Source organism: Phaenicophaeus curvirostris, chromosome 6, assembly GCF_032191515.1.
Source record: "Phaenicophaeus curvirostris isolate KB17595 chromosome 6, BPBGC_Pcur_1.0, whole genome shotgun sequence".
Taxonomy (NCBI): domain Eukaryota; kingdom Metazoa; phylum Chordata; class Aves; order Cuculiformes; family Cuculidae; genus Phaenicophaeus; species Phaenicophaeus curvirostris.
The window spans coordinates 19,825,824-19,851,512 of record NC_091397.1 but is presented as its reverse complement, the minus strand read 5'-3'; the positions used below and the strand labels follow the sequence as shown (position 1 = coordinate 19,851,512).

At 38.5% G+C, this 25,689-nt stretch overlaps 1 protein-coding gene across 1 annotated transcript in view; it reads right to left on the bottom strand.

Annotated features, from left to right (window-relative positions):
* Window positions 1-23,572, bottom strand: part of DNAJC1 (DnaJ heat shock protein family (Hsp40) member C1) — a 106,193-nt gene extending 82,621 nt beyond the window's left edge. Inside the window, exon 1 of the mRNA XM_069859482.1 lies at window positions 23,411-23,572. Coding sequence (XP_069715583.1) covers window positions 23,411-23,572 — 162 coding nt within the window. The remainder of the gene's footprint in view (window positions 1-23,410) is intronic.
* Between the last annotated feature and the right edge of the window lie 2,117 nt (window positions 23,573-25,689).

Here is a 25,689-nt window from a genome sequence, read left to right as displayed (position 1 = left end):
CTAGTTATCAGCTTGCCTATTTCAAATTACAACTCTTACAACAAATATAACATAAAATTGATCATTCCTTAAAACAATAAAAGTGTTAACGCTTCTGGAAGATACACAGTATTAGGCTGCTATCTGCACAGAACTAAAACCCAGCATATGCTATGTCATTCTAGAAGAGCAGGGAGAAACCAGCACACCGAGTGGTATCGCTTAGGAAGGGGCAGGAGACTCTATGTATTACAGCCAGATAAGCCCAGGTGTAAGGGACAACTCAGAACTGTGCAGTGTCCAGGCAGCTGATGATTCTCTCACAGGAGAGTGCACTTGTCTCAAAAGACACAGAAGTATTTACCAAGCACTTCTTATTTTTATCATCTAAGACAAAGCAGCACAAAACCCAACACCTTGCAAAATTTCTCAAGTATAATGGAAGTAATAAGATTCTAAAAACAATGGCAGACACATCAGAAACTGGCTACGTGTTTTAATTACCAATTCTGTTATGGTACAACAAAGTTCTTCCTTAACAATTATGTAGAAATTCCCTACACGAGGGTACTCCAGAAGCACAAATGGAGATCTCTACTTTCAGACCACAAATTACTGCAAAAATTTTTATCTGCACTGCTTGGAATCTTGTTGAAATATATCTTGTGAGGCACGTTTTCATAAGTTATAAATATATCAGAACTGTTCTGCTCGTGTGAATGGCATTGTTAGCATTTATCAAAACAAGACATTTGCAATGCTTTTGTACCACCTCTACCTCACTTTATCACCACATTTACTGCAAAACATTTGACTAAGAATTAAAAAGACTTATACATGCTGGAAGACAAACTACATCAAGCTGAATAAACATGAATAATCCAAAACTTTTCTTCAAAAAATAATATGTTTAGGAAGTCCTATTTGTCAAATAATATTTCATGTATTTTCTATTTGATTGGGGGGGGTGTCCTGCACTGTGTAAGAATAGAAGAATAACTTAAAGAATTTTTCCAGGGCAAACAATTTTCATGCAATTAAAACAACTATTTTAAAAATTAAAATTCTGGCTCCAGGAATCCTACAGCTCATGCACGTACTTACATGGGAATCAAATATGACTGCTACCTAAACACTGGTAGAATTATGCTCCCAAATAAACTGACAGGCACACTAAGCTTTTATTCAATAATATTTATAGATCTAGATTCAGACTTAAATGTCCATGAACTGAAAAATTACAGGCACCTTTACAAGCAATACAACATTACATATGGAGAACGGTTCATCTTACCCAAGAAAATCTTTCTGTTCAGAGTTGCATGAGAGAGTCTTGTTTATAAAAGACTCTTAGCATAGCACACTCCTTGAAAAACTGAAATGAGGTAATTTCCATAACCATCTTAATGTAGACAGACTTCACACACATACATAGGTTATCATCTAAAAACATACATACTTTACATAATGTTTCTCACCTGAAAGACTTCCAACATATTTTTCAAAAGGTCTTCCCAACCACTTGCCTATTTTCAGCTAATAATGCTAGATAAGAACAAGCAGTGATCTAAGGCAGAGAAGCAGCTCTCAAAAATGAGGAAAGGACAAAAAGAAATTGGGATACGGTCCACCAAGATACAACTATAAATAGTTTCCATATCAATAGTTTCTATATTAATATTTGTACAAAAGAGTGAAAAGAATAATATTTTTAAAAATCAACAAGTCAAGGATATTTTATCAGTTAATCGCTATTGTTAACAGGAGATACATATAAAACCAGACTCAAGAAGTAAAAACAGCTTTAGTGATAAAACAACAAAAAGGAATTATTTTTTCTTTCTTTACTGAATGAGTCTCCAGAAATCCCTAATTGGGTCTGAATTTTAGGTGAAAACTGAATAAAAGCACACGAACAAAAAACTTGGTGCTCACTGAATTAATGAGTTGCAACACAATGAAATTCAAATTCTGAAAGGCTCTTAGAGCAAAATAAAACAAAAACATAAAGAGTTAATTCTATGAGCAATTTTAAGTTCTTCATATTTCTTCATAGTGATTCTGCTCTCACTAAACATTTCAACACAAAATGCTCATGATTACATGGTTTTAGGTGATAAGTTTTATCTGCTTTTTTTTCTACTATTCTAATAAAGTAAGATGAAATTGTTTAGAAGATTTCTCTACAAAAGGGGAATTTATGATTATTTTCACCAATTCAGTAGTTTTAACTACAGAATTACTAAATCTCTTCCATCGCTATTAAAACGTAAGCTAAGGTAAAAATTAACTCCACAATATCGTCAAGTCTGCTAGGGCATTTTTACTTTAAATGACAAAGTATTGCCTACAGATACAGAATTAATTCTTTGTTCAGAATATACATCAATAGTCAATCCAGTAATATTCAAGGAAATTTACTCCATATACTGATTGCTCAATTTTATACCTTTTCCAAAAATTCACTTGTTCCTTCTACCCAAACAGGATGTAACCATTTGAGATTTGCTCAGCAGCCAAGGAAAAATAAAAATGCTATCAACATTTCTTTTAATGTCATGAAAGAATTTCAAAGTTTTAATGATAAAGTTAATATAAAGATAAAACTAAGAGAATTTCAGGGCAAAAGCAACCGAAGTGTTATCACGGAAAAAAAAAAGTCAAGCTATTTTTAAAAGATCAAAGAATTTGCCAACTTTAACAGAGATGAAACCTAAAAATTGAAACCTTTGCTACTATCTGCAATTCTCAGCCAGACAAGGAAAAATAAAAATAACACATTGCTTCTCAGGAATTGCTACTACAGCACTGATTCATACAGAAACTATTTAATACAAACTAATTACCCTCCAGGATGTCAAAGAATTGCTTTACATGCCCAACCTTCCACCCTCCCCCCCATTTTATAAAAAGAGATTTGTTGAACACAAGATGTAGCAATTGTATGCAGTCATATAACATAAATCATTGAATGAATAAACTGCCCATCAGCTATGTAAAATCAAACCAAACAACAACCAACCAGCACACCAGATTATTTTAAAAGTTTCATTTACTAAAATTCTTGACAATCACCTAGAAGAATATTTATTTTGCACAAACACATGTACTCTTCCCACATTGGATTTTTGGCAATTACACTGTTCAGCTCGGCAAGCAAACAGAATAAGATTAACACTAACTTCCTAAACCAAATTGATTTCATGTTCCAAATGCTATGATAATTTTCCTTGTAGTTTTCAGATTTCCCTAAATCGAATAGTAGCAGCTAGACAAGCTTGCAGCAGGTTCTCTCAATATCGTATTGCATCACAGCAGCAAAGATTTTCCCGATGTTAAAATAAATGCAGCCAACCCCCATCACATAATGAAATAAAATTTCATTGACTTCTAACAAATCTTGCTCCAAACAGCATTGACAAGAAACTCATTCCAACGCTGTTTTATACCACATAGGAACTAACACCACAGATGAAGAAACGCTACTATCTCACATGGGCATTTCCAGCAAATAAGTCTCCACTGGGTGAAACAATCATTCTAAATACTGCACTACCCTCAACTCCATCTTCTAACCCTTTCTTTTTACCGCTAGACAGATTATGTATTTGATACTTATTTTATAAGATAAACTTGAATTTTATCCAATAAGTATTCTCTGGATGCCATTAAATTAAACCAGTAACAGCAATCCTTCAATTAGGCTAACAGATGCCAGCTAAGACTAGAAATAATGCACTTAAATACTTTTTAAAAATAAGAATGCTATTTAAAACCAAGGAGGGCATCAGAAACCAAAGTAAACATTTGGTAACTCCAGTAAATTTTCCCTTATTTTCAACTGTGAGTTTATATAGTACTGCCTACAATGGACTACTGGAACAATACTGCTAATGATATTTAATAATTATTCAAACTTACAATCTGCTTTTTTAATATTTTCTAACATTAGTAATAGACTCTACTTTCACAAAACTTAACAAGCCAAGTTCCTTCTTTAGTATTCAATCAAAAACATAACTGCAAAATATCAGGCATGTGTATTTTAACAAACAAGCTCAATCAAGTTGCTTGCTGTCATTTGCATGGACATTTTTGATACTCATTCAAAATCACTTACACGTCAAAGACACTGCATGAAATTGAAACCTTTACTAATGCCAAGGTTTGACCCAGGATCCAAAATAAATCTGCATGTACAGACCCTTGTACCTACACAAAGCACCAATTACTTCAAATAAGGTTTTGTCTGTGCGCTAGTGTCCACCCATGTGGAGCCAATTACTATAGCAGGGCCATTACATGGTTCATTTCCCCATACCAGCTTGGCAAGAGGTGTACATGGGTATAGGAAGTGCAAAAGAACCTTCACTAATAAAGTGCCTCAGACACACGCCCGTGCATTGTAATATTTAATGTTACAACAAACACTTCTTCACTGGGACTAGAACTTGCAAAACAGTAAATACTGCAGGGTCATTTCCACTTTGAACAGTATTTTTCAGGTTCCTCTTTTTGGTCCACCAGTAAAATCCAATCACTTCTTTTTTTTAAAAAAATTGAATAATTACACTGATCCTTAATTTATTCCAACAATATCTGAGAATTCCAAAGAATGTTGAGAGGCTGTAGGATTTGAACAGAAGGTGTAAGATAAATATAAAAATTGCATGTTCTTCAAGAAATATAGTATGTTTGTAATAGCAGAAGCATTCATATTACTTAGTGGTTATGTCTGGTATGATTCCATTCTTAAGTAGGGAAGTTGTTGTTTGAAATAATTATTATAAATAGGAGCAAACCTCTTGAGTATACAAATCTCTCCCCCACTGGAAGGACTGAAGCTCCATCTAGAGGCTTTTCTTCCCCTACTGTCATTTGTGGTATATGTAATATCACCTAGAAATGTGAACAATATTAAATGTCAGAGGCTTCCTTTGTACCTCCTCTTTTGTTATTCATAATGGGTTCTTGCCCTGAACCTTTGCCTGGCAACACTAGCTCCTTCACTGCCATCAAGTGGTAAGAAACTAAAACTGAGCTTAAAAATGTAAAAACTCAATAATCAGATTAAATTATCAGTATAGTTCTAGAGATAATTATAAATGCTGAATGCTGAAAATCTTTATGGATCTTTTCACTGAAGCTGTGGTATATCTACTCCAGAGCACTACAAAGCCTCACATAATAAACTCAGAAATGGTTTCAAAGCTCTTTTTATAAGGCTCATTTTTATTTCAAATTGGACAGAATAAATATCTGCATTCATATTCCCCAACATTATATTTAGAACAAAAAGGCATCACAATAGAAGAAATTCTAAGCAGTAATAGATGTAACATTTAACACATCAAAAATACTGAATTTGGCACTTAGAATACCGTAGCATAATTAGAAAGAACAGCATAAATGCCTCCTCAGACTTCGTGTTGCCTATTGGCAGCATCTCAAAAGCAAGGCTGAAACAGCAGCCCATCTCTTCAGCAGTGTCTAATGCAGCAAGTATGCAGCTATGTCAGTCTCTTCCCCTCATGCTCTACAGCTGTAATCAACTGTGGACATTTGTTATGTCAGAAGTCCCAGTGCTCTACATCAAAACCATCCTACAGGGAAACAAGCACACAATACACCAAAAAAGTGGGAGGGTTTGTCTAGATCAAATAAATAGGAAAAAGAAGTAATAAAGTAACAGAATGGAGCCAAGCTTCAAGACCTTGATTACTTCAATTTCAACTCCTTGAGTGACTCACAGTACAACTCCTCCCACGGTCACCCATCACTCCCACATACAATGCTTTGAATTCCAGAAACCCCACAAGGTCTTCATGACCAGGAATACCTCTAAAATAAACCTCCTAGCATACAAACAGTGCAACTGCATTCACTGTTTCTATCTGCTCTTCCCTGCACACAACCTTATTTCACTACAATTCAGCAATTATTCCACTTGTGTATTTGGTCCATGGCAGAAGGCGAAGTACATAGACTTCTGGGTGCTGTCCTGTTACACAGAACAGTGACCAGCACATGCAATGGAACCTAAGAATTCCACTTCTGTTACAGAAATTGAAAAACATTAAAAGGAATAGTTATCGAATTAAAACAGAAAATAAAATATTCTCTATACTAGAGATATTATAAGCGTTATCAATACTTCATTGGTAAGGAGAGAACTATTGAACTATTTCTATCAAATCCTGTATCTACCAATTTGCAGATTAAATCTGTGCTGTATAAGTACGGGGTGCCCACTTAACCTACTTCTAACTCAGCAGAGTAAGCTCTCTGCTGAAAAGCATGCTCACACAAAGAAGTCTGCTAAAACATCACCATTGGGAAAGCAATCTCCAGAGAGGTAAACTTTCCAGCTGGAAAAGGTCAGTCTGAAAGATCTGACTTCTGTGTTTGCTTGGCCCTGAAACCCAGCCCACTCGTCCAAAGACACTTTGTTTCTAGACCAGCAATTGTCAAACAGGGTAGTGAAAAATCCTCTTTCAAAATAATTATTGGTGTACCACCCACATACTCAAATTGAGACCACATTAAATATTTGTTGGAGAATGACTTGAGATGGCCACAACTCATGGAAGTATATATTATGAAACTTAGGACAATTATTTCTTCTGCAACGCTGGGAAAGGAAGAACAGAACTGATACCTAGATGCATAAGTAAAAATGGATCTTCAGAAACAACACAAGTAAGAAAAGACCAAAACCTGAATAGAAAAGGCCAAGAAATCAGTGAACAAGCAAAGGAAAAAACAAGCAAACAAAAGACCACTGGCAAAATTTAAAAAGAAAAACCCACCAAACAACAAGTATGTGAGGATTAAAAAAAAGCAAGAATAAAAAAGGGAATATAACATGCAGCTTTAAGCTCGCAGCAATGCTGTGTTGCTTGGCAATTCAATCTTGAGGTCCAACTGAAAAGCCAAAACCAATTTTAGACAGTCATTTTAGTTACAGAAAGCATAGGGATTAGACAAAGAGGCTGTTCCTGAAGTAATTGAAATGTAAGTTAACCAGGGTGCATACAACCACTTTAGCTCCTGAGCTGAAAGAAAGGACTGAATTTATGATGAGCAGTGAAAGCCACAGTAAAATTTGATGGCAGCAGGAATACATCGAAAAACAAACAAACCAACCACACAAAGAGAAAAGATGACCTACAAGATTAAGTGTGACAAACAGAAGTAGAATACATTGGAGATTTTTTAAAAATATCTTTAGTTTTTCTTCTCAAACACCATTACTGCAGATCTCTCAAATGTATGTACTAAATACAGAGATAAAAAGAAGTATCCAGAGAACAGATGCTTTAAAAGTTACAGATATCCCTGTATAGTATCCCTGATTGAAAACCATCATTCTTAATGAGGAGACAAAAAAGGAAAAAGTGGAATGAGAAGATAAAGTACAGTATGTACTAAAGCAGGACTGAGGGGACTGTCAGACCATTCACTCTTCCAGTTCCTGAAAATTAGGAAAAAAAAAAAAGCTAGTGCAAAAGCCATGGAAAGTGTTACCAAAGAACAGAGAATAATTATAATAATTATTAGCGCCAGGGGCTACATGGACAACCACCATGAATTGCAACATAGGAGGTTCCTAAGATGTATTTACAAAGCCATAACAGTGCTCAAGCATCACAGCTAGTTCAGCAATTCTCAGCTGTGGCCACCAGGGACCCTATATACTGCCCTCATTATATAAAAATAGCCAGTGCAGTCCCAACAACAATGCTTTGTTGGTCAAAAAAAAAAGCTTTAGGCATAGTAAAGAACTTGAAGACAGGGATTTTTTTTTTTTACAGAAAAAAAATCTCCATGATGCCCAGTGAGCAAACGCCAGTGAAACTGTAAACCTGTTGACAGATATTAATCTAGAAAAATGAAACCCTGGTAGGCAGGTCTACACAGATCTGCTATGAAGCCTAAAGAGCAATGAAGAGACTGAAGAATTAAAAAATCAGCACAGGTCATTCATTTTGAGGGTTTGTTTGCATCTTTTCTGGGCAAAGGAAATAATGAAGAGCAACAAAAACAAAATATGCAGAAGTCTATGGCAAGTACCTGCTTCCTTTTTTGAGCCACTGGTTTTTATTTTAGTAGTACCTGGAAGAAAACCTGCCTTTTCCCTTCTTTATTGAGGTAGAAATATCATACCCAGAAGGACTCTAGAAGGAAGGCTATGGCCTAGAAATTAAAGATCAACTCATCCGAAACACCATCTGGACCCAGCTTTGTTACAAAATGGTGTAGGTTTGCATACATTATCCAAATATAACTACAAATGACCAACAGAAATCAAAGGACCGCATAATAAGCAAGATGCAACCTAAAATGTTACCAAAAGATTTTTCAATTATTCTTTTGAAGATTGGCTCCTTTCCTTGGGCTGTATTGGCAACTGCAGTACATTTTCCAGATTACTGATGCTTGAAATGAAATACAATTTTAGAACATTTGTATGGGAACACATGCAATACTTCTTGCTAAAATCATCAATTCAATATTTATCTTAAAAATTGAATACAGAAGAGCTCGAGCCTGTTAGGCAATTGACAAGAGTGACCATAAGAAAAGCCCCTGGAGTAACCTGCCATTCCAAGCACATACAGGCTCCACTAGATTCTCCTGCTTTCCTTCCTATTATGTTGGAACTTGGCAAAGTGCTGTCCCACATCGTCTCCCAGTTGACTAAGTGACAGATTTTACACTAGTATAACTCATCTAGAGTACTTTTTCACCTCTTGTCATGATGCTTTTCCTTAACAAAGTCATCAAAAGACAAGTCCTAGTGAAAATGAGTCCTGTTTTCAAGGTCTCTCCTGACAGTGTAGGAATCTGTTGCAACTGACATTCCATAGATCGTCAGAGCACAAGCATGGGGCTGAGAGTCAGAACAGCATTTTCTAGACTGAACAATTATCTCAAATACTCTTACTATAGCCAAGCACGGCAATTAGCAGCATGTACATTAATTTAGTCACACAAGAAAACCCAAAAAATATTTTGAGCAGAAACCAGTTAATTCCTACATTTCACAACATGCTGGTTTTCTTTCATGTTTTGTTCTTAATGCATCCGAGCAATCAACGTCCTTCTGGCAGTCTTTCCTTCTCCTTTTGACCGCCACTTCAGGCTTCATATGATCTCACCTTTAAATGACATACTGTGTTCATTACATAGCTGGTCAAAAGGCCAAGTTTTTACCATGAGAGTTTAATAATTATTTTCTGGTTTTACCTACTTATACCAGATACCAGCCCTTTAGTCATTCTTACCTTCATGCCCAAATCCATCAACAAAAAAATTTGGAGGTGGGTGGTGGGGGTTTTTTGTGTGATTTTTTTTTATCCCTACACCAGCAGAGAGTCCAAAAGGTGCCTCTGGTTGAGCAAGCTACCCCTTCAGAATAACCAAACAATTATCTTAAACTGTCCTGTGAATCTGATACTCAGATGAAGAATGGAAATGACTGCAATACACTCACTTTTTTAAGGTTTGCAGCCAAACAGCCTGGGACTGCACAAGCAAACCTTGTGCAGACTGGGGGGGAGTGGAGTAGGGGATTGAGGTGTTGGGTTTTATGCTAATACCAAATTCTACTTTTCCAGCTGAAATGGGAAATACTCTGTATCTCGACTGCAAAATATTGAATACCTGATCAAGACACAATTCTATCTTGACTGAGAAATCAATTTCGGAAACCAACCTAGTCCAGTACTGTCTTCCCTGGCCATAGTATCCATCTGATCACGTCTAACCAGCTGTCATGTAAAGCTCACATATCTCATGACAGCAGACAGGATAACCAATACCCTCATAATAATGGGATATTGTTAATTCAATCAGAGTATCTTCAACATAATCTGTTAGACAAGAGCACAGAAGCCATGGGAATGCATACTCCAGAAGCGAAGAAACTCGTGTTTTACCACCTTCTGTTTTCTTTAGGTTTTAACATACCACGTCCCCATTAACAGTTTTCTAAATATCAAACAAATTTTCTTAAAAAAAAAAAATCTCCTTAAAAATCTGAACCTTGAGGAAAGTGGACAGACATAAGAAAAAGTTATATTTTTAGAAAGGAAACATGGATATCCATATTCAATATTTTGCAGTGTTTATATTCACAAACACATTAACAAGAAATTGGCATGCTATGATGCAAAATGGCAATATATTCAAAAGCATTTTTTAAACAAAAATAGTGTCCCAATCTGTTTTCTAGACTCAGATACTACAAAATGAACGCAAACAAATGTTTTCAAATTTTAAAATAGGAAGTGTAATACCAAGATTAAAGTTCTCTATTGTTAGGGTATGAGTTTTAGTTTAACAGCATTTCTCTATAACCCTTCTATAGGCAGAACACTGTATTACTTAAACATTTTGGATTTAAATACAGTCTACTCAAACGTACTTCTTCATAGACTGACAGAATTAAACATTATGGTTTTACCCCAAAATCAAGATAAAGCTAAGGTGTGACAAATATCAGCTGCAGCACTATATGTTTAATTGCACCTATACGTTGCAGTTTGCTGTCGCACTATGACAAACTGAAGCCTACACAGACAATCCTAGGTCCAGCTGTTAACGTACATCAGAATACCAAATTTTTGCCACCCAACAGCTCTCCTGTGAAATTGTCCATCTGAACTCTGCACCTAGTATATCATACCCACAAAACTGGACTTCCCAGAAAATGTAATCTTATCTAGTCTTTCATTATCCCATACTTTTTTCCTAGTTATTGTTTCTTTGGATTCTCAAATTTTATTTCCTAGTGCATCATTTCAGATATGTAGATTTTAGCGAAGAGCCAAGTCTACACTAAAATCGTATCTCCTGACATTAGTTAAGGTGTATGCACACCACGGAAGCAACGGGTAGGATTAGATACAGGGTTTAATTACTTTAGATAGCACCTAGACATATGAGTTTATCGGGTCCCTGAACAACAAACAAATCAACTCTATTCAGCAGAAAAAGAAATTTTATTTTATGCTAAAGAACTGAACCAAACCCTCAAAATTCAATACATTTTCTTCAATACAATTTTTAGTTTTCATTTGTTCAGTTAAAGTTCCTGCATTTCAGACAAATTCCCTGCTACGAATTTATTTTCGCAAGATTCTACCTTTTAAAAACTTCTAGAAGCAAAGGCATTTCATGAAAGCTGTCATGTCCTTCTCCTCACAATGTTAGCAATCAATAGGAAACATAACAAAATCAAAGTTTCACCGTGCTTTTTATAATGAACAATACCAAAATCTTGCTGCAACCAACTGGACCGAGCAAAGACATTGCTAGTAAGTGGTACCATTAAAATTAGCATAACAAGAGTAAAATACTATCACTGTTTCCAAAACAATACACTTGTAAGACACAGTAAGAACCTTAATGGGGAAATAATAAATCTAGAGAATTACTATGGCATAAAGGTACCATGAATCAAAAGGGGGCAAGGGGAACCCAAATCAACTCTGCTTAAGTCTTAACCCAAGTAGTAATACAAACCCAAGCTCTCCAGTTTTCTTTCTGAAAAGAGAACTGTTCAAGACTGACACTTCACAAAGTCAATGCTAGTTACTAAAGCAAAGTGACCAGAAGCAGATGATATATTTCTGAACTCCTTCCAGATATCTCTGTTAAAGGTCTGAGTTCCTAAGAAAATATGCTTTAATCATACATGTGTAGCAGTTAGCAGAACAGGAAAACTACGTAACAGCAGCTATTCTTCCTTCTAATGATCAATAACTACAACAGCAATATGGTGGATTAGAAGCCAGTTCTAGTACAATTTGTGGAATGTATACCTAAAAAAATACATTGACTACTTCCTTCTATCTTGTTATCCAAACAAACCAGAGTAGCAATTTGTTTGATTTTCAAAACTCTTACCTCTTTAAATGCAATCAAAACCAGGACGCTAGCTACAGACTGCTTAATAATGAAACTATCAAAAGATTCATTCAAGAATAAAACTATAGCTGTGCAATGTAATAATTCATTTAATGAGTCTTTCCTGTTGGAGATGTTCAATAGATTCTCACACCAACACGTTCTTTGCAATAGACGGTTCAAGAGAAGCTAACTCATCTTGAAATACACAGACATATTACTCCACACAGACAAATTAAATGCTAAGAAGTTGCCAGACCATGGCTTTGACCCCAAACTACTGAATGAAATTTATATACAAAGTTGCAGACCTGCAGCTGAAGAAGCCAACCCAGTACTGCAAAAAAGCATATAGAGACTTACAAATAGAAAATTTATAAACAGGATTCAAAAAGCAAGGTTTAATGGCCAGTTTTCAGGGCAGAGAATCTGCAGCTGAAAGGACTCCTGCTGAGGAACTGATGCCAGGACTGGCTTTATTCAGCACTTTCAATGTCAAAATGAAGAGTAGAGCATGCAGTCAAATCTCACAGTTCATGGGTGACCCTATGCAGTTTGGGTACATACCAGGCACCAATGACAGAATGCCAAACCAAGCGACCTGGCAAAAAAAGTGAGAGAGAAGATTCAGCATAGCTAAGCCTGTCACCTTAAACTAAACCATGCCTACCCAGATCAGAGCTTAGAGCTGGCAATTACAAATCATTAAGCAATCCAAGATGCATTGCTGACAGTTCTCCAAGCCCACTGTACAGCACCAGCTGACTGAAAGGTACCACCATAAATGAACCTTTCAATGTTACTGATAAAAACCTGTGGAGGCTGAGGGGTGCAGGGGGTGAATGGACTGCAAAGCATGGCTAGGTTCACACACCACTAGCTTTACTAGTTAAAGAGTTATACAGTTATAAACGATAGGAAACCAGGATGGAAAACAGAGCACACTGACAACATCCAGCACTCCCTAAAGACATCTAACGAGCTTGTGGCTGACATGGAAGGTTGCCCTAGCTGGAGACGAAAATGACTAGGGAATGGCAACAGGCCCTCACAGACACCAAGAAGCATTGCTTGAGATATAATACTAGGCTATTACTAAACATTTGCAATCAAGCAAGGTAAAAGTGTTTAGTACTCTCAATTGCAAATAAGTTTATTTTTTTAAAACACATTATTTCTTAACTGAAACATGTTTATTTATAAAATAAATCCTCTTCAGAAGCCATACTGCATGACACCACTGAGGAAAAGATATCAATTTGAAAAGAAAACAGGTGTAGGTACCTCTAGCGACAAAAAGAATATCTTACTGCACAGGAACGGTGCTCAAAATAATGTCTAACTACACAGAGGGTAGACAGTGATTTTCAACCAATGAATCACAGGGCCTTGGAAATCAGTAAGCTACTGATCTACTTCAGCTAGTAACCAGCAGTCTGTAGCACAACCTGAAAATTAAGGTGTCTATAAATCATAATCATTTGTAAAGTAAGAAAGGTTATCCCTCTCTACAAATGCATGCAAGGAGGTTGTAGTAAGGTAGGTGTTGGTCTCTTCTCCCAAGTCACTAGTACTAAGATGAGAGGAAGTGCCCCCAAGTTGCACCAGGGGAGGTTTAGATCAGCTATTAGGAAAAATTTCTTTACTGAAAGAGTGGTGAGGCATTGGAAAAGGCTGCCCAGGGAAGTGGTACAGTCACCATTCTTGCAGGTGTTCAAAACCTTAAACATGTAGATGTGGCACTTCAGACATGGTTTAGTAGGCAGGGTGGTGTTGGACTGACAGTTGGATCACCTCAGAGGTCTTTTCCAACCTTAATGATTCTATGATTCAATGATTCTAAGTGTGTGAAAGGCATAAATCGATGTGATTAAGGAAATTAGCAAGTCAGTAACTCGTTGATAGGTTAGTCCTTATCTGTTCATCAGAGGACTGGGGTTCCCCCGCCTCCCCGCAGTTAACTCAGCTTTCTGGTTAGGCACCTAGTATTACTCAACCAGAAAACATCAAGACCAGATAGGGTTACTAAATGTACTTGCGTGCTCCAGCATGAGAACTCTGTACTATGTAACTGAAAATGAGTGTAAGTCAGTTATACTAAATTTTTAAACATAGTACACAAGTTAGGTACAAAAAGTTTGTTCCTTCAGTATTGTAAGCTGCAAGAGACAACTGATTGGCTGATACCCTCAATCTGTACTTCAACAGTTAAAATGTTACTCTTGGATACAGCCCAACATTCAAATTCACTATTTTGTTTTGAAAGTTGCTGGAGTAGCTTGTAGTGTTGAAAAGCTACTGGAGCAGAAATAGAGGAAAATGTTAAGTAAAACAGAAACCTCAAAACACACAGGTTACAAATTCACAGAAGAAATACTTTCTAATTCAACAGACAAGTAGACTCAGGCTGGAAAAAAATTTTATTTCAAATTTTTAATCAACTGAAAGCAGTGCTTGAATTGAATAAGATTTTCTTTCCATTGAATAGGAATGATGAATAGGAAATGAGAAGAGGTTTCCATACAGGATGAAGTTTCGTAGATTTTTTTTCCCTACTGTTACATTTTAGTAGTCACTGTTAGACATGTTGTCCAGTAAAGCAGTTACTTATATGATTGTAGACCATCACAAAATTAAATGGTATACAGCTCTTCTGCTCTCCCATCACAGCATTTATATCCCAAAAAAGAACACTATAAGAATCACAAACTAGGAAATGGTGATTACTATATACAAAAGCTAGCCCAAATCAGTTTGAAAATCAACAAAACATTGATCAGACTACAGAATCATTCCAGATATTTTCAAGGGTAGGTAAAAAAACAATTACCACCCCTTAAAGGCGAAGCTTTTCACTCTAAATCTGTGTGATAATGCTACTTCACAGATTTCTCCTGTTCTTTTCAGCACTAAATGCTTCCTTCAACAAGCAAAAGCATTTTACAGTGTTGGAGACTGCAGCCCATACACAAAAGCAAGACTCTCTTTGTTCTTCCTTCTCCCTTTATTTAGAGAACGATTGCTGTATGACTTTATTTCAAAAGCTCCCATCACCTTCTGGTGTTCTCTTCAAGTTTTCCAGATCAACACCGAAAAGGAAGAATTTCAGATCTAGTGGAGATGAGGGACTGGTTAGGAATTTTCTTCTCTTCTCGTTTCACCATTCATTTGTTTGGCATCAAGATGAACAGTTTGTAAGGCTTGCAAACCAGGTCATTTAAGAAAATGTGCACTTAAGTAAATCCATCGGATGAGAGCCCAGTACTACACAACTCTGCTTTTAAGTGTTATATTCAAACTGTGTTACAGTTTGTAGAGCTAACATACACTACATGCACAACACATTGCCACATACATAAGACTGTTTACTAATCACTTTTATACAGAACTAGTAACATCCAAACAAGGCTGACCGACAAATAAACAAGAAAGAAAAATCCAGAAACCCCAAATCTCCTCATAATTTAGGGGAAAAAAACAATTTTAAGCTGAAGAAATAAAAACAATTATAACTGTTTAGAAACACAAAATTGAGAGAAGCAAAGTTTAAATGGGCATACGGCTAAGCAAAAGCACAAACACTAACAAGCAAATCTAAAGCAAACCTACAGGTCTTCATATGCTGCATGAATTTTTTAGCCCACCAGGATGTTGTGGAAAACCAAAACATCTCATATATATATTAATTTCCTCTTGTTATTACTTTTAATATCAGACCTATTCTTACAGATGAAAACTCCTTTGTTATACTCTCATTCTTATTGGCTCTGCTGCATAACTGCACCAGAGAGTCTTTGTTCCTGGCTCTGCCGAGAACACAAGGAGCACCAGCCCAACTAAGGAACGTTTTATAGGCTGAATTTTCATATTTTTTTTTTTTAAATTTTACCAAGTACTTGAAGTTAAAACAGCACCATAGATACCTCCAAATACCTCCCTTACAGCTACAGTTTTCTCTAGATCCAATTAATAAAACCACCTATTGTCTTAATTGTAAAATTACTCTTGATAGAGGATAGAAGTTTTTTGATTTAACAGAATAAAACTAAGGCTGCCTCCAAGATTTTTCACAGCTTTACAGACAAACATTATGATCACAATCAACAGCAGTCAAAGAGTAAAAATCCCACTGGGAAGTCATTTACAAAATTATGTTAGATTAATAATGTGGCTGTTTTAAGGTACTAACACAAGCACATACATGAGAACTTCAGCAAAGGAGATGAATTTGAAAGAAGCATGAAACATACAGCCTTGTGTAAGCACCAGATGCCACCAGCCCTGGTTACCTACCATTCCTCACCAAGAAATAGGTCATTGCCTTCAATGAATTACAGGTCAAACACAGAACTTCTAGGAAGAAAAACAGCCCATTTTTTATTTGTGCAATTTGAAGATCAAGCTGTTATTGATACATCTTTAAATGATGAGTGAAGGTGGAAATATAGAGGGAAAAGCTAAAACATTACTGCTGCTGCAGAGTTCCAGACTGATTGTTTTTATAGCACTTTGCATACTGTTAGGTCCCTTTGGTTCCCAAACATAGTAGTTCCCCATTGCTATATGTCCTCCTGCGCAGCAAGAAAGAAGAAAAAATATAATCTGAAAGAAATCAGAAAAGCAGTACATGAATGAATTGTCAGGGAAACTTAACAGTAAATGTCTTTAAAACTGTTCACAATGGTAGACTCTCAAACATTTGTGTGTCTAAAAAAAGGAGCCAACAATCAAAGCAAAAAGCCCCTGGATTTCCTTGGATAACATCCAAGCAGAAATTTAATAGGAAACCATAGAGAAAAGCCATTTTTATGGAAAATACAAATTTTACAAGTCTAGATGTCTTGATCATTTTTAAATGCAGCAACTGTGAACAAAAACATCAGAGAATGTTATTCATACACAGTAAGTGTCAGGGCAATTAGAGAATGGATTACATTATGTTACCAACAGCATACCTGGAAGTTCAGCACTTTACAAAAAAAGCAAACGAAAAGCAAAACCCACCCAAACCCGCATATCCTGCACCATTCTCAGCTACAAATCTGAGCAGCTACCACTAAGGGTTCTCTGTGGTGACTCTTGTGAGCAATTAAACTACTCTATAGTTTGGAACAACTATGTTCGATAGGATCCAGGTGAATAATCTCAACAACGACCTAACACAATTTCAGTTATTTACATTTTTCATGAAAAGCAGACTTTCCAGAATTGCTGAAAATCTCACTTACACGTATAAGTAAAAGACTCAAATAGGAAGTTTAAAACCATGATGCAGATTATGTCTCTAACACAGTGAGAAAAAACACACAATTACTTTTATGGAATGAGCTGAGATTACAGCTAAAGTGACCAGAAAAAAATCTGGATTTTCTAATGCTATTTTTTGTTTCAGCTAGTGCAATGGAGTCTATTACTGTCTCGTTGACAGTACCTTTGAGGGCTTTGAAGGACTTCTTCGGTTGTAACTGCCGTAACAGAAGCCAATCCTTAAAGTCAAAAGAACAATTTTGATGAACCACTCCCTCATCCATCACTTAAAAGAAATGTACAGTTTCAGGAATTACTAAGATCCCTCACTGTCCAAATAAAGGTCTGCTACTACAATCACCTAGTTGTGTATTACAGAAGTTAATTTTTTTTGACAGTATGGAACAAGAAAGTTGAAATGTATTTCATCTTTCTGACAGAGAATTCTGATGTTGCAATTCTAATTTGATGTTAGACAGTGCATTAAAATCTAGTGCCTTCCAAAACTACTAGGCCTGCCTAATATATACTTTGAACAGAAGTAGCAAGCAATCTTGAAATGGGCATAAACCGTTAGATATGACGTTTAATCAGAAGCTCAACAGCTCTGACACCTCAAACATGAATAACTGGGACATCAAGCTGCTACATGACTCCATGTCACTTCCTAGCACAAGATTTTCAAAGGTCATAGTGAATCTTATTTGTCATACAAAGACAAAATAATATTACAAAACAAAGCAAGAAAAGACTACAGGTCATAGTTTTGACACCATCATTTGAAAAAGTGACGACATAATTGTAAGCGCATGAAGCTCTATCCCACTATATCAAGTACTTCCAAAGCTTAGAAGACTTTAAGAAGCATTACAAACCTAGATTTTTCTCTAAAACATCTGCAAATAATACATGCACCACAATTTTAGTAACACTGCACCCACATACAGTAAGCTTAAAAAGCAGCAGGGACATGCACAGTGTCTGCCAGGGGAGACAGAAGACCTGTATGGGAAAAGGTAGACTTTTCTTGCTAAGGACCTGAGAGTATTCCTTGATTAGATACAGCTCTCCCTCACATGCCTCCTCCCACTTGAGGGGACCACACTGTGTACTCAAAATTCAAAAAAAACCCACTCTACAACAAATATAGTTTTAGCTAGATTTCCCGCCCCCCTCCAGACAGTGACCCATTCAAAGACAGAACTATGGCAGTGTCAGATGATATAACACTAAGCTTCAGAGACTGCCATTCTTTCTAAAAAACAGGTCACCAAATATTCACCCAAGAACTTTACTGATATAACATACGAATTCACAACTTTAGAACTGCAGTGATGTACGTGCTGCATGTCACCAGTCAACACACTTGTGTAAGACAGACAACTAAGAATTTTCTGGTCTCTCATAGTGACTTGTAGTACCATAAAAGCCACACAATTTGTCAGGGTGCTCATTCCTGGTAAGGTTCTTACAGGGCAATGCCAGCAAGTAAGGTTCAGTGTCAGTCATTTACTATAAACTATAGTCTTAAAGGTGCATCAACCTTAATATTTTATAGTGCAGATCAGAAGTGCACACGAAAAGTAAACTTCTTTATTGTACTGACTGCGTATCGCAAAGCAGTCCTGGAGAGGATGAACTGGATTCCTTTCAGATAGAACTGAACTGTTAGATGGAAAACCAGAAGCACACTTCATCACAGGCAGGTATTGAGTCCATGCAGCCAGTAGAATTAGTTCAACAGCAATGACAACAACAACAAAAAAGCCCTGAAACGCAAACAGTATCAACATCAATTCCTCAACACCAGACATTGCATTCTACAGACACAACTCTGTAAGACCCTGCTACTTGCCAAGGTACACAAAGCTTCTCCGTTCCAGAGTTCTTGGAAGGAGTGTATTAGCCCAACACATCCAGCTCGTCTAGAGGGGTTGTGGCTTCCCACAGTCTAAGAAATCTGACTCTTTGGTTTTCACATCTTGCACTTTCTTGGGAGTTGCTAACATACCAGTGTCTCACAAGCTGTAGGACGAAAACCAGGTTCTGTACACGCAGTTCTGACTTTCTGCTGAAGCATTATCTCGCAAACCTACCATCTAGCAAATCACAGATACAACATTTTTAGTTCTCTACAGTGAAGCCACAGGAATAGAGTAGGACCTATTTCAAAATAAATCTCATGTGCCACAAGGAAGGCATAAGCCAATACAGAAAATCAACATTTCTCAAGGTTATATTTTTACGCACAGTGTTGGCCAACAAGCCCCACCCACATGTTAACTCTCCCTCAGGAACTTGAGCTCCCAGGACCTCTTTAACAACCTAAAAGGGCACTTGAAGAAACTTCGTGTGTTTGCTTTCACACACTGCACAGGCCCAGCAGAACTTTCAATACAAACCTGTTCTGTTATCTGATTACCAGTAGGGTAGCCAAAGCCTCATTCAAAAATTCCTTGGTCGTAACTGACACATAACTCACTGCCCTGCACACACCAATTCTAGCAGCACAGCTCGTGAGTCTTAACACATCTTCACATCAAACAACGTTTCCTACAAATTTCTTGAAAACGGATCCCTTGACTCCAAAGATCATCTAACAGACTTTCAAAAGACATTCAGAGGCCTATAGTGCCTTCCTTACTGCAAGCCAAAAACAGTAGAGGAGAAGGTAAATCCTATGAAGCCATATAAACAGTTATAATCAAAAGCATATTTTGGCAAGGAGATGTACAGGTTCAACTGATGCCAAGTTGATTCATCCAAAGCATATTGTATTTATGCAGATATCAGATACTGTGTAAGAGACAATAAAATTAACTTGATCAGTTCATTTGTCCACCATACAAGTCTGTAGCTCCCCAGATCTTTCTGGAAGTCTTCCAGAAAGCTGACATGCTTGCAAATTCTTATTCTCAGATGACACTGTAATTTTATTACTGAGTCTGCATAGTCTCTGGTTTAATTCTGCTGCTTCATCTGAGGTTTTAGATTAATATTATTTGGTCCTGATCCCTTCATCAGTTTGAAACCGGCTATACTAAGTGATTACTGAAATTATTATTACATCTGATCTGTCAAGAGTTTATGATTCTATCTTCTTCATTTGGATACAACGTCAGTAATCAGATGGGCTAAAGGTTATCTTATCTCCCCATTCTGCTGGGTCAAACCTATCAAAAACGGTTTTAGATTAGCCATTCAAGTTAATTACATCATCAATTTAAGAACAACCAAAGAAACCGGAAGGCAAAGTGATACTTAAACCGTTCATAACAGCAATAATAACAATATAACAATGCAAAACTTCTTGTACATGCTAGGTTATCAACAGATATGATGGATTAACAAATAGATTGTGTCCTTGGATACAAATCAGATACTTCTGAATACAGGTGCTCAGCCCTAACTCTTGGGGGTTGGACAAAATGACCTCCAGAGGTCCCTTCCAACCTCAACAGTTATATGAGCGTTTGTAGATCTCTCAGTCAAGCACTAAGGACAGCTATTCCAACAACAAAGACAGTCACAATCTCACCCTCCCTCTGTCATTCCACATTCACAACAAAATATACTTCCACTAGAACATCCTCTATATCAGTCGCCCATCTTGGAAAACACTACAAGCAGCTTCAAAATTAACATCCCACAAGTGCTGGATGACAGTTACTCAATAACAGCAGGAGGCTTGCACAAGGCCCTCAAAAAGACAAAATGCAAATCCCTTACTCCTGCAAGCAAGCGTAGACTAACAATAAAACAAAACAAAAATAAAATAATTTTTCTCTGATACCAGGGGAAAGTCCAGCAACTAAAGGCTCCATCAAAGCACGCTACAGAGCTACAGGACTTCCCACAATGCCTTCTGTACCTTGTCAGATGAGGTCAACATCAGCTTCTGACATCACACATGAAGTTCAACAAGCAGCTGGTACCACAACACTCCCATCAAAATCTAAGCTGCTTTAGTGCCTTAAGGAAGCATTGGAGTCATTCCCTATATTTTTTTCAAAATACAAGATGACATAATTAGAAAAAATCTGGCAGCCCTGATATACTACTGTTAACAAACATGGTTGAGCATCGTGTTACAGATGCAGAAGTTATGTCTTGCATAAGGGAGAAGTACATGAAGGAAGAAAGGATTATCAGGGCAATAAACATTGACAGGAATATGAAACAGGGAGAGGAGAGAAAAGGAAGCTTTGATGAATGAGAGAGTATGAAACAGTCCAAAGGTACAGCCACAAAGGCTATTGTCATGCACATGCTGTCCCTCTTGTACTAAAATGCCAAGGAAAACACCTGAGCACAGGGAATAAAACCTCTAGTACAAGAACTACAAAAAGTTAATCACAGCATTCCAATCAAAAGCATCTCAACTAAAACAACAGTGGTAAGGTCCATTAAGACTTCAAAAAATAGCATAAAACCTAAAGAAACATGCAAACAGCATGTAGAGACATTATGGTAAAAGGCAGCTTTGTGTTAAGACATCCGAGGTAGGATACAGCACACCTGAGATTTGTGCACTTCCCTTGACCCCATTACAAGATCAGTTACCCTTCTCATTCAGTAACTTCAACGGCTGCAGCTACCTAGTGAGTCACTGCAAGTCAGAACCTTGCTTCAGTATCCTGTTTCAAGCTTCAGGTATAAGTCAGAGCTAGAAAAGGAAGCAGCAGGAACAAAGGATACAGTGTGGAAGAACCCATAAACCTATGCAGCATCTTCCAATGCCTACAAATTTCTATTGAAGCTTAACTTCAACAGTGTAGGCTATTACTGTACTCACACATACATTCTGTTCCATGTGAAAAAAAATCTAATACTATTTACACTTCAAGTCTTGGCTATAATGACAGTATAGGTGACTACCACACACTTAGAACTAACAAAACTTCCTTTCATTTGTGTTGCACTTCCACCAACTTTTCCCCAGCTCACACATTACAAGCGATTCAAGCTCTCCACTGAGATTAGAAGTAAAGCAGAATATTTCCTTGCTAAAATTAACATTACGTTTTGCTCAACTTATTGTGCAAGGTACAGATTCAGTCCAAGAAAAAAAGTATTGTGGAAGGTATTAACAAACAATTGTGTAACAGATCTCAACATCACTTATTGTAACAAATTTCTGTATCCCTATATTATCTAACAATAAAATTGCCTTTGAGGAATTAAAACCTGAATTTTTAGGCTCGTGAAAGTGAAACTTGGGTAGCAGTTGTTGCTGTGTTGTATACGTGATGGTATTTCATAGCATTTAACAACAGATGCCTAAGGAGGAGTAAAAGAAAGACATTACACTGACTCAGAATCCTCCAACTATCATTCACAACGGCTGGTAGTTTCCAAAAACAGGACTTTTACACATTGCAGACACCTTCTATCTCTTTGTAGACACGGAGCAAATAAAATACACCTGAAAATAGAGCGATTACTCTCAAAACTACAAGAACTATATCAGAATAAACTTTAAGGTTGTCAGGGAAGACATACAAATAGCAGGATCACTCAGCAGAACGTAGAGGTGCTAGGAAACAAAGAACAAAATGTCTTTTGGGGACACTGTGGGAAGTAATAGATAACAAAGAATTGCGTATTTAATTATCAAGGAGAGGAATACTGACTGGAAGAATGACACAAAAGCCAAAATTGCTAAGATACAAGAAGAGAGATCAAGCAATATCATCCACACAGAGCACAGACAATGAAGGTAATCAGGTGGGAGCCAGGAAAAGCGACAGAAGTTGAAGATGCCAAGTGGCAGCAGAACCAGCAACCACATCTAAAACATACACAACGAAGACAGGGTAAAAGTGTTTGGAACAGACAGTCCCGTCTCGACTACAGGTGCACGAAAATTGCAAAGGGTCACAGCCTACCACACGGCAAGCGTGAGAGAAAGCAGAAGCCGCGGCACAGGGCGATGCACCACCCGGGTAAGGAACCAGCAGCAGGGTAGAACGAGCAAAAGATGAGGAACGGCCATACCCAGGACACGTATGGGACACGGGAGCAGCCCAGGAGCCCCTTCTGCACGGCTGCCGATGCGCTTGGAGAAGAAGAGACGCGCAGCGGGGCAACAGGCAGCAGGAACGCACAAAGGTACCGAGGGAGCGGCGTTCGACCACGGGGCCGGGAGGACAAAACCCCAGAAGCGGGCTGGGAGGAGAGCGGAGCCCCGCGGAGGGAGGGGAGGCCGCGGCGGAGCAGGGCCCGGCCGAGCCCGGGGACAGCGCGGCCCGGCCCGCGGGGCCTCGCTCACCTGCTGCACCCCCAGCAACTCGTAGAAGTTGCGCGGCACCTCCTCCACCAGGTCGAAGAGCTCCATGTCGGCGGGGTCCCAGGCGAGGGCGCGGGGCGCCAGCAGCGCCAGCAGCAGCAGCGGCAGCAGCGGCGGCGGCAGGCGCGGCGCGGGCCGGCCCATGGCCCCGAGGACGTGGCGGGCGGCGGGTGGCGGGCAGGCCCCGCGCGCGGCCCGGCAGCGGCTCCGCGCTGAGGGGAAGGCGCCGGGCTCGGCCCCGCGGCTCCCACGGCTGGGGGGGAGGGGGAGGGGGCGGGACCGCTCCCCGCCTGGCCAATCGCCGCCTCCGCAGGGCGTGACGTCAGCGGCCCTGGCAACAGCTGGCGCTCGCTCGGCCCGGCCGACGGGGGAAGGGCGGGGGCGCGCGGGGTCCTAGCGCCAGCCCTTCCCCCTCCGCCGCCGCCGCCGCGGTCTGGGGGGCCGTGGGATCCCCCCGAAACTCCCGGGGTGCGCCGATTCCCGGAGGACGGGGAGGGTCACAGGCTGCCCAGGAAAGCCGCGGGTGCCTCGTCCCCGGAGGTGTTCGAGACCGGGCTGGAAGAGGCTCCGAGCGCCCTGGTGGTGGCAGGGGGGTTGGAACTGGGTGATGTTTAAAGTCCTTTCCAACCCGAACTCTTCTGTGATTCTATAATGTTACGATCACTGCGACCTGTTCTGCCCTCGAATCGCTCGAACCTATTGTCAACATCAACTCGGGTTTTAAGCTTCCCCCTTCCCCCCCGCCCCAGACATTTAATCCTTTCTTTGCATAAATTCGCATTAGACTTGGATGCTAGATGAGAAGTCAGATGGAGACTTAATAACTAAACAATGCAAACTATCAACCTTAAATCACTTTTCTCTCGTGCGGTCAGACTCCTGGGAGCACCTCATCCGTTTCATCTCCCTGGAAGCCCAGCCTGGTTAATAAGTCACTATCACCTCTTTAAGAAAAGACAGTTTCACGCATCCTAAAAATATCTGTGAACTGAATCGAGTTCAGAAAATATTTTTTTCAATTAAAAAAATTCCCAGACATCAATCTTACATGCACCTGAATTCACCAGTGAGGAGCAAGGCACCATTTACAACATCTCTGTACAGCAGAACGCTGCCCGGGGTATCTTATGGGAATAGATGTGGCTCTAAAATACACTCTGCTTAATTCAGGGGAAGGATGTGAACCAACATAACCATTATCAATTTTCCAACTCATAAAGTATAGAGTAGTCTTAGGTATTCCCTTCTATTGAAACTGTTCCCTTTTGTATAAACTATTTAAATATTAATTAGATTGATATTTAAACTGATGTTTCCATATCTCATATGCATGCCCACTGGGCTGTTAGGATCATGATTCTGCCTCTGGCTCTATTTTCTGAAGACCCACCTAAACCCATTTGCCAGTAAACGATAATTTAACCAACAGTGTTTGATACAGACTATCTTTAATTCACCTTTCTCAAAAAGGAATGCTTAACTGTTTGTTCTGATCATCTTAAAAAATGCTTCTCCTACTTGATCACAGAGCCAATAAAGTAATCCTTTTATAGAGAATGAGAAAGTAAAGAGGTAAAGAGGAAGTCATGGGCTGGTTAATTTACCAGCTGCTTGCTTTTTTTTTTTTTTTTTTCTGGAGCAACTGAACCAGCTGGTATAGATTGGTTTCTTGCTTCTTACTTATTTTCTTAATCTGTTTTGTTTTGGACACCAGTATTGGTAGCATAAATTCCCTTTGTCGCCTGATGTGTCTACATTCTTCTTGCTTTTGGGCCTCAGGCTTTATTGCTTAAAAATACAAGCTTTGGATTCAAAACTTTACCTACTTATAAGGTTGTAGAACAAAGTTTAAAGGTGAAAAGTACTCTCAGAAACCAGGGGCAAATGGAGAGTACAGATATAGTATTATTTTTAAACCAAATTAAAGATTTTTTTCAAATCTGAGATTAACAATACTACATTCCCCTTAATAGACCCTTTCTAAACTTTCCTTCCCTTCTGACTCATTCTGTACTTTCTGTATCTACTTTGTCTTACCTCATTAGCTTGTAAATTTACTTAGTTAAGCTGATCCACTGCTCTAGAGAAGTGTTTTATTTTGATCTTATTTGTCATCATTCAGGATTTGTTATGAAGTATGACCCCTTTCAGAATTCACCTCTGGCTGCTCCTGCTGAAGCTGTTAAAAAAGCCTTCTAAATACCCGATAAAAGCAGGTGATCTCTTCCGTTCAACTGAGAGCAGGAAAGGCTCTCCTAGCA